Here is a 15,796-nt window from a genome sequence, read left to right on the forward strand (position 1 = left end):
TCTTGCCAGTTGTTAAGTGAATACTTGCAGTTGTTAAGTTACTAACGTGGTTGTTAAGTGAATCTTAACTTCACTTCTTTCTTGTCAAATTTCTTGTCAGAATTTTGCAAAAGGGATCACATGACTCCAGGACACTGCAACCATCATAAACACTGTACATGCCAGTTGCCAAGCGTCTGAATTTTGATCATGTGACCACGGGATGCTACAATGGTTATAAGTGTGAAAAAAACTATCATGAGTCATTTTTTCCAATGCCATTGTAACTTCGGTCACTAAACAAATGGTTATTAAGTTGAGGACTACCTGTAATTTTCCCTCCCTGCTGTACAGTATTCTACAGTATTAGATTTTTAATCCCTTTATTTTCTATGTTGTCTTTGTACGTGCTAATGCAATGCATCTATGACATGGAGGCAACACACTTGGCTACACACTTACTTTGTGCAACAAGCATAGCTTATAAATCCAACAATGAAGTTATCAGGATAGATCCATTTAAAAAAAAATAGGCATGAGAAAAAGTTAGTCTTAGGACACTTGTTTCACCTCTTAAAACTCATCCTTAAAATCTACATTTTAACCTACTTAGTGAAGCTTTCTTCACTGGCAGCTATAACAGCACTGATCCAGATTTACTTGAGTTTGAATAGTTTATTATGCCAACAAAGTTCTTTGGTTTTATTCAGTGATGGGGGCTATAATCATTTTTTTAATCTCACCTTTGCCTCCTAGAATATCTCACCAAGCTCCAACTTATCTTTCAGAGTTTTAGTATTTTACCATATGAGTATTGTGTGGGGCACATACAATATGGAACAGAAAATTGTTTTAAAGTTGATATAGCCATGATGCTCCCTAATTAGAAAAGGTACCCAAGTATACTGAGTCATCTTTAAATCCACTTATTGAAATTGTATTTCAAAGTATGGAACTGGGAATGATCAAAGTTACCCCTTTTCTAGAGATTGTGCATGTGCATAAAAATAGTTTCTGTACTCTGCTAATTTTTAAAATATAGATGACAGCGATAATATCTGAATTAGCTCTCCTTTTCCAAGAGTTGACTTTCTATTTCAGTTACAGTATATTAGGCTAAACTACTTTTTTCTCAGTCTCTTTACTTTTTTCAAGAGATTTTTCTTTTAAACAATGTGACTGACATTTGAGGTACATTCAATTTTCTTTTTCTGATTGCTCTTTCCAGCTCACAATTAATTTAATATATAGAACCAACTTGATGGATGAACAATCTTTCGTTAATGACATATACACAAAAAGCGGGGAAAATCCTCTACTCCCGTAGAAAGTATCATACTGTGCCTATGTTCAAGGCTGTACTTTGCTTTTGAATTTAAAATTTAAATAAGTTTTACAACTGACACATCATGAAAGCTTTGAATAGATATAGTACTTTCTATTTCATTTAAATTTGCTTGACTTTAAATAATTTTTTCTCACATTTTAAAAAGATTCTTACCTAGCAGCTAAGGCATGAAATAGAATCTAAAACAGTAACAATGCTAAAGCAATAAAAATAAAGGACCATTCTTATTTTTAAAATTTGGAAGCTTCGCTTATTTTTTATTCTGTCTTCAATTTGTATTTTCATGAATGAAATTATTCTCTAATTTGTAGAATCATATCTATGCAACACACCATGTGGTGGGATTCAAATATTGTTGCCACCAGTTCGGTGGGCGTGGCTTGGTGGGCGCGCTTTGCGCACGTGCACACACTTTGCGTGCATGCTCACGCCAAACGCGCACTTTGCGCAGGCGCAGAGGCATTTGCACAGGCGCAGAGGTGTTCTAACTCGCCTCCTGCAAGCCTACATTCTCCCGGTTGCTTCAGCAGCTGACGCGCAGCACTCTTCTGTGCCGCGCAAAGCAGCTGCACTTCAAATTCAGAAGATAAAGGTGAGTATGGGAGCCCGGGCAGGCGGGCGGGCCCAACAGCAGAGCCAGCAGAGCAGTGGAGAGAACCAGTTCAGTCTCCGCTGCTCATCGCTCCTACCGGCTCTCCAAAACCGGCAGAACCGGTCAAATACCACCACTGCAACACACATATATAGTTTTGAGACAACTGGAAAAAGTGAGAGCATAAAGAAAACATACAGAGTTTACTTCTTAATTACTACAGCATTTCATGTTGGATTGTAAATTAGATACTCTTTAGACTTTTAGTTTAGTCCATTCAATTTTCTATTGAAATAGTTGAAAAGAATATTTTGCAACACTGTAAACCAATTTCTTTATTATAGAGCTATTTTTGTCAAGCCTTTTTAAAATTTGCATCAATTTTGTACATTGCCGTGGGCTTTTTCGGAAGTGCAATGAAACAATAAAATGTAAAGATAAATCAGATCTTAGTTCTTCTATTACCAATTGTTATAATGTTCCATGAAAGCCAAGCAATATATCTATAGAAATAGAATATCTGGATAAAGCTGGCAGGTTGAAGGGGTGTTTGATTTTTATTCTGAAGCAAAGGATTGCATCTACTATCAGATAATTCTTGCTCCTGAGGGTCAGCATCCTATTATTAGTTAATGTATTACTTCTGTATGAAGCCTCATCATAGCATGTGTTACACTGAGGAGAAAAAAAAAAACCACTGAATTCCTCTGAAGGGGTAATTCAGGCTTTGGCCAGAAATCATGAATAGCTATTCTGAACAATATGTATTACAAGATCAAATAAGACTCCACAAATGGAAATACGCCAAAGCCTTTTATTTCTATCAGGCAGAATATAAATACTCTCTTACTCTCTCACACATACATACATGCAATGTGTGTGCATATGTATGTGTCTATATATATCTATATATGATTTGAATCCATCTTTGTTCCAGGAGTTAAAGACAATATACATAGCACTTTATCCTCCATTTTTTTCCTCAGTTCTGTGAGATGATCTGGGCTAAAAGCCAGTGCTTGGTTCAAAGTCTCCAAGCAAAATTTCAGAGTTGAAGTTAGATTTGAATTAAAACTCTCTTCAATTTTAATCCAATACCATATTAGATATATGGGTTTGTTATGATATGTGCAGAATAAACCTTGAGTAACAAGGATATGCACATGGAAACGTTTATGAGAATAGTTATGAATAATTATCCAGCCACACACAGATACACTAAATTGTTAAAGTTTACTTTAAGAAATAGTGCAGTCCAATAAATGGTCCAGGTCATATACGTTTAACAGTCCAAAGAATATCCAATTACAAAATCTTCTTACCGGTTGCCTTTGTCATTTACAGTAAACAAAGATATCAAAGTATAAGCACAGCAACAGAAACCTTAGATAGCAACAGAATGTCAGAGATTACAGAATGTCAGAGAGAGCAAGCCATGATCTCTAGCTCCCTCTTATGGCAATCTGCAATACAATCAACCAATCGGAACATAGTACAAATCAATACAGTAACTTTGTCTTAAAGCTACAAACATACATTGTTAGTTTATATATTGTCAATCCAACTAATTGGTGGACAGATTCCTAACAGGGTTTTATTAATGTTCTTCAAAAGAAAAAAAATCACAGTTGCTATATTTTACAAGACACTTTGGGAAGGTTTTTACCTTAAGAGGCCAAAAATAAATGCTATGCTCATAACTTAGAATACTAATGAAATAAATGAGGTTCAATTCTATTTATGAAGCTTCTGTGTTATTCTTCCATGATACAAGAAGATAGGTTTCTGTTCCACTTAACCATGCATTGCTCAACTTTACCTTACAAATCCCATTGGTCAGACAATAGGATACCAAGTATTACAATGTATTCCTATTTATCACTGAATATTATTTCAAGAGCTCTTCTTCTCTGTGTACATTCTAATATGCAGATTCTTAGACATCTTTTTATTGCCCAACAGTTGTTTATCCGCTAAGTATTGCTATTCATAAACACACCAGGACAGAAATTATGTAAAAGAAAACTGCTTAGACTCAGGTTTCACAGAACTACTATTTGGTAGAAAGACAAAATCAAGAAACATCACATCAATGGAAAAATTATATGAGCCATGGTGGCACAGTGGTTAAGTGCAGTACTGCAGGCTATTTCTGTTGCCTGTCGCCTGCCTGAAATTTGGCAGTTCAAATCTCATCAGGCTCAAAGTTGACTCAGCCTTCTAATCTTCAGAGGTTGGTAAAATGAGGAACCAAATTGTTGGGGGCAATAGGCTGACTCTGTAACCGCTCAGAGAGGGCTGTAAAGTGGTATGTAAGTCTAAGTGCTATTGCTATTATATCTTTAAAAAACAGATGGCTTTAAACAAAAAATCTACATTATTTTTACAGGTTTTACAAATTCTATCAGAATTTCTGTCCTAAAAATTAGGTAAATTGCTTTTATATACTTGGATGCCACATTGCAGTTTCAATTGGAAGTAAATACCACTGAATTTAAAAGATGTATTTCTGAGTAGATCTATAGATAAATGCACTATAAAGACATCCGTGGATGTCTTTATATCCAACTGGATTCACTTGGATCCAGACAAGAAGGGGACTGGGACTAGTAAAAAATAGAATATTCACAGGATTTATTTACAACTGCGGTTTGAAATCAATGGCCAATGTTGAACTAGAATCCCCAACTACCCCAATCCAGCATGCCAAATTATGATTGATGCTGGGAGCTGTTATTAAGCAAGGCCAGGAGGAAATGCAGTTTGAATGTTTTTATTTCTTCATGGTATCAATACAATGTGTAACACTTAGAATGGTCTCGACTTACAAGTCATTTGATGACTGTTTGAAGTTACGACGGATTGCGAAAGTAGGATCTGCAACCCAGTTTCGAATTCAGCCCCATTTTGGGTGCTCATCAACCAGCCTGTTTCATGGCTGTGTGCAGCATCTCATGATCACACGACTGTGATTTACAAGCTTTTTCTGGAAACTAGAGTCTGGCTTCTGGCCAAAAAAACAAAACAAAAACCCCATCCCCTAGCACAGAGGTAGGGAAACTTGGCTCTTTTGTCACTTATGGACTTCAACTCCCAGAATTCCTGAGTGAGCCATAAAAGGTTCCCCATCCCTGGCCTACTGGTTTTTCAGTTGTGAGGGAAATCAATTTTTGACTTGAATGGGACTGTTTAATATACAAATGTAGGACATATGTCCATTAAATCCAAATTTAAAACAGAAACGGCTGTGAAAGCCTGACACACAGACGAACCCAATACACAAACCTGATGATGGCAGATGAGATTCTGCCGAAACGTCGCTACAAATCTGCCATCATCAGGCTTCTGTATTGTGTTTGTCTATGAGTCAAGACTTTTACAGTTGTTTCAGTTTTAAATTTGGGGCTAGCCTACTGCTGTGCCAGAATGGTTTTTTCTTCATCCTGATTGGTTGGGAGTCTTGGTCTTTGTTTATTGGTCTTGGAGTTTGCTGTGTTCTGCTTGATTGGTGTTTCTAATATCTTCTGTCTGTTTTTTTGGCTCTTTTTGTATCTTGATTGGCTGGCAACATTGTGTTACTTTATTGGAGGCCTTTAGTGCAGCTTGGCTCCAGGTAAATGGACGGCTATCATTTGTTAGGAAGCTAGGTTTCATCTGGGTGCCTGGTTGGGGTGTGTTTGAGCTGGAGGTATCAGGAGGGATCTGTTTGTGCCCAGGTGTTTGCCTGGCTAGTGGTGTGGAGATTTTTTTGTTTGTGAGTGCAGGCTTCCAGATAATTGACAGTCTGGTGGAGTCATCTCTTCTATTCATGCTTTCAGGTCTTTTTTCAATCTCTATGGCTTCTCTGATAATTCTGTGGCTGGGGTTTTCTATAGTGGCTAGGGTTTTGGTGCCATTGAAGTTGATGCTATGACCTGTGGCTTTCATGTGTTGGACTAGTGAGGAAGTGTGTTCCAGCTTTTTTACTGCATTTTTGTGTCCATCCAGGCGGGTGAAGAAAATCTTAGTCCTGACACAGTGGAGGAACTACCATCAAGGCAATTAGCAACTTCCAGTCACCACATATACAGTTGGAATAATGGACCGGATTCAATCAAAACTAGAAACACTGGATTAAAAAGTTGAGAAAAATATTGACCATGAATCATGCCTTTCATCCATGCAGTGACAATGTCAAGCTCTATTTACCAAGAAAAATAGATGGATATGATGCTGCAAGTACACCAGACATTTGACGAAGGAAAAAGGGTTTGAATTGGTTACAAGAAGGAGTTCAATTCTCTGGCACATCAAGTACCTCGAAATAGCAGAAATTACTTTATGCAAAATCAATAGTACCAAATTTGCAATTTGAGTTCCACAATTGTTGATCTTTTTGGCTACGGCTGTTATTTGCTGCTTCATTGTTTCCAGGTGATCCCTTAATCTTCTTTGTTTCTAGGCGATCTTCCTGGGTCAGATAATATTTGATTTTCTTGTTCTTCAGCTCATTTTCTTTCATCTGTTGTAAAATGTTTGCCTCTTATTAACATGCTGATCTTATTTTCCAGTCTGATCTTCCATTTTGATAATGCACCATTTGGCTTTTTTCCCCTTGTTGGCTGAATTTACATCCCAGGTGTTCAGTTATAATTGCAGTCTTGCTGTACATTAATTGGTTTGTTCCTTGTCAACCAATGCTTATCTTTGAGGTTACAATACAGGTAATCCTTGACTTACAACCATTTGTTTAGTGATCATTCAAAGTTACAACAGCCCTGGAAAAAGTGACTTATGACTGGCTTTTATACTTATGACCACTGTAGAATCCCCATGGTCATATGATCAAAATTTGGAAACTTGGCAACTGATATGTATGTATAACAGTTGCACAGTCCTGGGATCTTGTGACCACCATGTAACATTCCCAGCCAGCTTTCAACAAGCAGTCAATGGGGAAAACCAGATTCACTTAATGACCACATGATTCACTTAACAACTACAGTGATTTGCTTTTAGCAACTGTGGCAAAAAGGTCATAAAAATGAGCAAAACTCACCTAACAACTGTCTTGCTTATCAATGAAATTTGGGTTCAACTGTGGTCGTAAACCAAGGACTGCTTGTATTGGTATCTTTTATTATCATGGTTTGTTGCGTAGTCAGCCAGATGTTTTAAACTGGATTTAGTATTTGTACCCACCTATCAAGTCCTTTCCAATATGCAGGTATTGTTGTTTGATGGTGTTAAAGGTTCCACCACAGGATGTAAGTTATTCTAAGTAAAGCAGCCTTTTGCATTATTCTTTCTATCTTTTTAATTTATTATTATTACTCCTTTTCTTTTCAAATGTAAAAAAAAAGTCTGCAGTTTCAAGAAGCAGATTGCACACTAAACAAAGTAGTGACAAGTAGTTGCTGCAAATATCAGATTGCATATCTCTCTAAGACAAATAAACAAAGGTTTACCTACATCCAATTTTAAAAATCTTAAGGTTTAGTGATTAAGGCAGTGGTCTAGAAACCAAGAGAGTGTGAGCTCTAGTCCTGCCTTAGGCAATGGCATGAAAGCTGGGTAACTTTGAACAATTATTCTCTCTCAGTCCAACCCACCTCACCGGGTTGTTGCTCAGGGGAAATTGGAAGAAGCAATATTAAATATGCTTGCCACCTTGAATTATTTATAAACTATTTATAAAGATAATAAAGGAATAAAACGCTTTAAAGCAAAGCACAGAATATAGATTCTTGGCAACAGAGAAGTCTTAACGTTCACTATCCCAAAATCTAAGGAGAAACACATTTCTATAAAGTACTACTTGATAGGTAGATAAATGCAGTTAATAATATATCTATCCATTCTATTAAAAATATGCATAAGACTTTGCATCAGCCTATAGCACGGATAAGTACAGAAAGAATAGGAGGTATCAAAAAGGCCACTGATTTATAACATTGACATTATTAGTTTCAACAGTTTGCTTTTTCAATTCTGCTCGTTGTCTACAAACCTTGACATACTAAGCACAAGTTTAGAATTTTGAAATTAACTGTGTTATTGCTCACAATTTCACATTTTATAAATGTGCAGCACAACAGCAACAACATTCAAAAAGTAACAATTTTCTGCTTCAAATTTTCCTTCTAGGAGTGTTTTTTTAAAAAGAAATAAACCTCTATGAGGTCTGATCATACTGGCTGAATTGATTTATTTGCTTCTCTTTATTTTCTTCCTATTTTGGCTCCATTCCATTTCCTCACATGGCACTCAAAAGTGCTACACCCAAAGGCTAAATTTTGCTCTTCCTCTAATCTACCCTGAGTTTTGAAATTCTTTGCAGCAATAAGAGCTGCGGTATCATAAGACTAAAGCATTATCTTCCATTCACAACCTATCCATCATCCTATAATCCTATAATCATCCCAAACCTATTGTGAAACCAAAGCATTCAGACAGATTATTAGGGACATGTTGCATGTTGGCTAAGAAAGAGTGCAATTTTACGTTTCTATTAAAAAGGGCACATATTTTTCTAATGAAATAGTACAATAGATGTTATGCTTAGAAGGAGGGTATATTGGAATAGCAATAAAGACTTTTTAAACATTAGGAAAATTTAAAAAAAAACATGTTATATTCCAGGGGTCTCCAAACATGGGCAATTTTAAGACTTGTGGACTTCTACTCCCAGAATGTTGGCTGAGGAATTCTGGGAGTTGAAGTCCACAAGTCTTAAAGTTGCCAAGTTTGGAGGCCGCTGTTATATTCCATTGTTCTGGTATTTTAGTTTCTGAGATACAGGCCGGCCCATGTAACAATGCATTACAACCTCTCCCTCCCTCTTCTTTCCTATGCCTTCCTTTTCTTCAGTTTCTCTGTGTTTTAACGATCATCTGTCAATCTCATATGAATTCACTCGGTTACTGTAAATTAGGGATGTGCAGGAAATAGAAATTTTACTGTTTTTCAAACGCAAAACAAGCATTAGTTTTGCCAAGCTGCTCTGGATAGGGTAGAATTCGGCAGAAACAATCTCTACAGGCCTCTGACATGAATATAACAAGCCGCAATTCAATGTGGAGTGTCTTTGGGTTTGGAGGTCCCCTGCATCTGGAGATTTTTCATATTTAACTCTTGACAAGCTAGCACCCCCGTCCCCCACAGAGTTCATGAGCCTTTTGAAAGTCCTCTGGGTCTCACAAATCCTGCTTGAAGAGCAGGTGGGAACCATAGATAGGAAGACTTTAGCACAAAGTTGTCTTGTATACCAATTGAAACCATTTCTGGACCTGCTCATTGCCTCAATCCCATCCGGACTGAACTATTGTAATGCACTCTATGTATGTGTGCATGGGGGGAGATGATGAGGAAGAGATGACCTTATGTGGGGGAGGCGGAGTAAATGGGGAAGAGATGACCTTGAAAAACATCTGGACACCTCAACCGGTCCACAATGCAGCAGTGCATGAAGTTAGGGTGTACTGAAATTTGCCTACTTTGCATTGCTATTGTGTGAGCTACATTGGCTCCATTATGCTGCAGGGTGCATTTCAAAGTGCTGGTTATTATCTTTAAAGCTCAGCTTGGCACAGGGTCATGTCGCTATCTGTCCCACCAAGTCTTAAAGGGTGGGTATGTTCCAGGCTCCTGTTATTAAAAAAATGCCCTCTTGTGGGACTAAGAAGTCCTGTCCTGAGAGTAGGAAAAACTTGACTTTCCTGGCTTCTGGGATTATTATTATTTTTTGCCTCAGATGCTAGGCCAGAATGAAAGATGAGTTCAGCACAGGTATGATTTGCATAGCTGAGCCTGTTAAATGGAATTCTGGCTTGTATTATGAATATTTTAATTCTGATTTTTTTTAAATGTATATATTACCGATATATACATTATATTGCTTTGTTGATTGTTTTTAGCTGTCCAGAGTTCATATGTAGGATAGGCAGCAATATAAAATTTTGAAATAATATACGAATACATAAATAACCCAGAAAGACTCTCACGAAGAGTTGTAATGATTTTAACAGTAGCCATGCAGACATATTATACCAATCAATAATTCTTGCTGCATCTTTTTTCACTTGCTTTATCTTCTATGTGGCAACATTCAGGAGTGATTTAAAATGGTATGGGCCTCATATATTTGCATTTTTATTACTGCAACTCTAGTCTCAGACTTTTTCTGGGAAAGAAGAAGGACAACAGGGTCAAATGATGGTAAAGTTTTTAGGTAGCAGCAGTAAGAACCTGACCCACGTATCAGAACAGTTTGCTAATACCTTTAAATGTAAGCTACTACACTACGTTCCGTTCTGAAATGGCTTGTTCTTCCTTCTCTATGTGTCAACCGGGGCATAAAGCATTGGTGAACAATGTCATTTAGCAAATACATGATGTCAGCTGCAGATCATGCCATCTAGTGATATAGCACAGCAGTAAATACTTGCCCACTAAGAATTCAGAAGCAATACACAATTGTTGTTTCCAAATTACATAGAACTGGATGGGTCAGTCTCTTCAGATCTATAATTTTAGGACCTCAGCATAGCATACAGAAGCAGCCAGGCAGACGCCAGAGCAGTTCAACCATGTCCAGACTCCAGACCATGCCTTGAAATGATTGCAAACCATTACGTTCGTATGATGTTTTTAATTAACAATATATAGTTAATGCCACAACTCTACTTCCAGATGCCACTGAATTTACCACAGTAATTGTTCAACACAATAAAGAAACAAACAGGCAGCATTTTCAAAACAGGGTACATCTGACTTTTTAACTGTGGTTAGTTCAACCAGTAGCTTGGATTGATGTGTATAATGAACCTAAAAATCCTCATAAAATAAGAACATGAACATAATCCTATATATGCTTTACACGTGACATTTAGATATCCTGTTGTTCAACTAAAGTGGAGTTGTGTTAACACACAAAATCAGTTTTGTTTTTGAGGAAAATAGATTTCTTTTATGAGCTATTTTGCTGGGAAGATACAAAATATGACCTTATGAATAAAAGCCAAGGATACTTAGAGACTGTATTTCATTTTTACAGCCATCTATTTCATGTCTAAAGTAACATTAGAAAGCAAGCTATGTCTCATGAGAATGAGATTCACTCTTTTAAAGGGCCTCTGAAAAACTGATCATCACGATCCCAAATTCTATGGGTATTAATATCATAGAAGAAACAGAAGCATTAAAAATACAACATGGATTCTCCAAGATTTACTGATATGATATATACTGATATATATTGATCCTGCTTCCCAAGATTAGGAAGTTTCCTGAAAAAGCCACAGATGTGTCCTTATCATTACGCAGAAACATTTTTTTATTATTTCATTTACAAATAAATATCACAGCAACTGTAACTACTATGAAATAATAACTATATACTGGGTAGGGCAACTTGCAATGTCCCAGCACTCCTTTTGTGGCTCCACATTTCACTAAGACAGGGCTGGAAAAAAAAGTATCTCAATTTGGGTGGTATGATTTGAAGGCATGTTTCAAATTTGGTGAGACTTAAAGAGTGAGAATGGTAATAGTTTGCCTTCGACTCACATTCTGTATCTTAAAACTTCTTCCCCCAATTTAGTCATACTTTTTCAGGTGATGGTACCATGGCACAGCAATGCTAACTGTGCCCTCCAAAATGTTTGAAAGACTGACCTCTCAAAAGTTACTAACTCCTTGTATAGTCTTTGAGAGTCTCTCAAGGAAACAAACAAATTTACAGTAAAGCAAACATATGATGAAGTAACATCCATTAAGGCAATATCCTCCAGATACATTTAGATTTTGGCTTTTGTATAATGACAGCCAGGAATTATTGGAACTGAAGTCCAACACATCAGTTATTGTTCATCACACTCACAATCTCATACAACAGTTCAGGATGTAAGTGCAATGCTATGTATGGGGATCTCAAATTAAACTATTTGTGTGTATGTGTAAGTTGCAATGAATTATTCCAAACTCCTGGAAACTGCCTGGACAAGTCCACGCAATTATCTTATTTTTGAAAGTGGTTTGCCATTGCCTTCTTCCAAGATTGAGAATGACTAGTCCAAAATTACTTAACTGTCTTTGTGTCCAAGACACAAATCAGTCCCTTGGTTTTTAGTCCAATGCCTTTAATCACTATATCATATTGGCTCAAAAGTAACTAGCATCATTAATATCAATAAATTCTGTAAATAGAAGAACCAAGGCAGGCAGGCAGGCGTGTGTACACACACATACACTCCACCAAAGCTGCATACTGTGACATATGAAAGCAAATTTTATTGCATTTTGGGCAGCAATGCTGTTGTTGATATATTTGTGTGTGAGAATTCTGAGAGAAAACTGGGTCAAATCTACTCTGGGAGAAACCAGATGCTGTCTTAGTCGTGCTCTGTGACTTGCCTTGGAAAGCAATAGTTAACTGCTAAAATATGAACATATTTCAAACGGATGTTTCAAATGATTATCTGACAGAGAAATCAGAGAGTTTAAGTCTAGTCCCACCTTAGCCATGAAAGCCAGCTGGATGACCTTGGGCCAGTCATCCTGTCTCAGGTCAACTCACCACATAAGGTTGTTGTGGGGAAAATAGGAAGAAGAAGGTGTGTTGGATATGTTAACCGCCTGAAGTTATTTATAAAAATAATAACAGCAGGACACAAATAAATGAAATAAAACACAAATATATATCAGATGTCAGATCCTGCAGATTATCTGATACAATTCAACCCAAAACACTTAAACTGAAGCTACAAACCTTCAATAAAGAGTGCATTTTCCATTTAACTACTGAACTGAGCTTTCATCTTGTAGGAAAGAGGCACTTTGGAACATTTTCATAGTGCTCAAGTGCAGTCAGCACTTGAAGACATTTTAAGTTATGATAATGGTCAGAACGACACCAGTCATGCAGTGTCTGGTGTGCAATGAAAAATGTTTTATCACAGCCACTCAACTGCTCCTGGATTTCTAACTAAGCAAATGTGTTCTAAAATTCTCTTCATAATGTGCTTCTTAGATTTGGCATATAATATCTTCCTTTAATTAATTGTGTCACAGTACCTTGTTTAAAGGTTGTTTTGATAAAAACAATTTATCTATTAGATCAGTGTTTCTTAATCTTGGCTATTTTAAAATGTGTGGACTTCAACTTGTGGGCTAGGAAATTTTGGGCACTGAAGTTCACATCTTAAAATGGCCAAGATTGAGAAACACTATTAGAGGAAAGAAGAAGAGGAAAAGCAGAATAAAAAAATATATATTTACAACATTTCTTCTTCCTCAAAACACTGCGCTGCAGAAAGCAGTGAAAAAGTCTATCCACAACAGTAGAAGATAAAGGCAATACTTTACTTGCCTAATGTAACTCTAAAATAATGAACCAGCAAAACAACCCCTTTTCCCAAGAACAGACTTACCATTTACCCCTTTGAGACTCCCATTAATGCCATCATGCTGCCTCTTCTGTGCATTCTTGAATTCCTTTAGGGATAAATAAAGGACTTTTCGTACCACCCTCTCCTCTGACCACGGAATTCCATCACTATCGTCCTATTGGAATAAAAGAAGTGAGAGAAGAAATTCACTTGAAGGATCTAAAAAAAATGAACATTCACTTGCTTTAGCAACATGTAAAAAATTTAGGATCATTAAAAGGCTAAAATAGAAGGCTAGAGTTCCTAGCAGAAATATTTTAAATGCTATCATCACCATCATCATTGTATTTAATTTTTGAAAGAAGCATAGAGTCGTTGGGCTGTTTTATTGGGTTCAAAAACTTTCTTACAGTCTAGATTTTAATCTGCTAATTCTTATTTATTCCCTATTTCTTTCACTTTAAGTTTTCTTTAGTCCATTTTTCGGATTCTCCTATTTGTATCACCATTATGCTCCTACAGGAATCAAACTCTTATTTTTTCAGTGATACCATTATCTACTTAAACTCTTGAAACATAAGCATATACATTATACCAGTCTTTTATGAGCACATTTTATTTATAGACTCTATATACATTTAAATCTGGTACTATACTATCAATATCCCTAATTTGATTGGAAGCTGCTCTATACTATAATAGACAAATAACTATGTGTATCTTACAGCATAAGAAGTAATGCATATTTTCTACCTGTATAGATCAAGTATCAAGTATGAAATAGCTTTAACTCTGTTAGGGTTTGAGGATTAACCCCTAGAAGAGTATTGCAGCAGTAGTCAAGCCAGGAAGCCAAAGGAGAGCGGAAGGTCCCCAGAGTATACACACACTGAACACAAACACTGTTTGTAGTTTAAATAGTTTTTAATCCAGTTAGAGTTTAAGCATTGTCATTCAGTCCATTAAGTCATTCACAGTATTTCCATCCAGTAAGACTCACTAGTATAGTCCAAGTTAAGAGTCCTTGCAATATCTTTATCAGCCGATAAAGATATCTTCTCCTCCGGTTTCACTCTCCAGAGAAACAAACGCTGGATATTCAGTAGAATTACGCAGTAATCAGCAAACAGTAGCAAACAATAACAGTTCAGTCACAGGCACTCACAGTCAGTAATCTCAGTTAGTCGCAGTAGCACACAGTAAGTCGCAGCAGCACACAGTTACAGATACAGACAGCACACAGTTACAGCCAGAGACAGTTTTCCAGCTTCTAATGCTTCCTTATATTGTAACTTCTAACCGCACCCTAAATCGGCTAATTGCCTGCTGCATTGTGCTTAAAGTGATAAGCACTTAAACCATGATATCTAAGTTTTATATATTTATTCACCCAAACCATATTTGGTATCAATGTTATACCTAACATACTCCCCTTTTGGGTGAGATAAATATATAATACCTTTACAATCTTATCCCATATTTTTCACAACTCTCCTGGTGCTTACTGGCACCTTGGGCTTTAGTAAAATTATCAGCTAAATTGTCCTCCGACATACAGTACTCTAGCTGAATCATCTTACTTCTTACAGATTGTCTCACGTTTAGGTATCTTAGATCTGTATGCTTGCTCCTTGTTTTTACTCCAATATTTGTGGCCATTTGAATTGCTGCCTGATTATCTTCATGAATAATTATAGGATAATCTACAGTTATACCTATATCAATTAACATTTGTTTATACATTATTAACTCTGTACATAACAATGATAAACAGGAGAATTCTGCCTCCATAGTAGACAAACTTATATGCTGTTGTCTAATTGACTTCCAGCCTATTAATGTCTTACCCAGCATTATGGCTGTTCCTGAAGTCGACTTTCTAGTGTCTCTTTCTGATGCAAAGCTAGCATCTGCATAAGCACACAGAATTAAATCACCCTTTGGTTCTAAATACAATGAATAATTCATTGTCTTTTTAAGATATCTTAATATCCTTTTAGCTGCAATCCAGTGTCTTTCACATGGTGCAGAATTGAATCTAGCCAACTGATTCACGCAGTACGATATATCTGGTCTAGACCAATTACTAATATAACTCAAACTACCAATTAAAGATTGATAAATCACCTTATCAAACTCAGGGCTTTGTACATCAGTGTTGCTAAACTCCTGACTCATTGGAGTCTTAGCCGGCTTACAAAGCTCCATCTTGTAATCTTTTAGTAATTTGCTTATCTTATCTTCCTGAGATATCTTAAAACCTTTCCGTGTTTTCTTTATATTCAAACCGAGATACTTCTTTATCTCCCCTAATTGCTTGATCTTTATTCTCTTTCCTAATGATGCTATTATTTTATTTGCTTCATCATTAGTTTCAGTAATCAATGCAATGTCATCTGTGAATAGTAATAATAATGATACTTTCCCATTTGTCTCCCTCTTAAACAGACATGGATCGGCTAAACCAGCTTTAAATCCTATATTGTCTAGTTCCTTTACAATATACTGGTT

At 36.5% G+C, this 15,796-nt stretch overlaps 1 protein-coding gene across 1 annotated transcript in view; it reads right to left on the minus strand.

Moving 5' to 3' along the window:
- Nucleotides 1-15,796, minus strand: part of JARID2 (jumonji and AT-rich interaction domain containing 2) — a 228,448-nt gene that overhangs the window by 101,335 nt on the left and 111,317 nt on the right. The window contains exon 2 of the mRNA XM_026670006.2: nt 13,328-13,460. Coding sequence (XP_026525791.1) covers nt 13,328-13,460 — 133 coding nt within the window. The remainder of the gene's footprint in view (nt 1-13,327; nt 13,461-15,796) is intronic.

Source organism: Notechis scutatus, chromosome 3 (assembly GCF_049901735.1).
Source record: "Notechis scutatus isolate UNSWTSFEM ecotype Mainland chromosome 3, rNotScu1.2, whole genome shotgun sequence".
NCBI lineage: Eukaryota > Metazoa > Chordata > Lepidosauria > Squamata > Elapidae > Notechis > Notechis scutatus.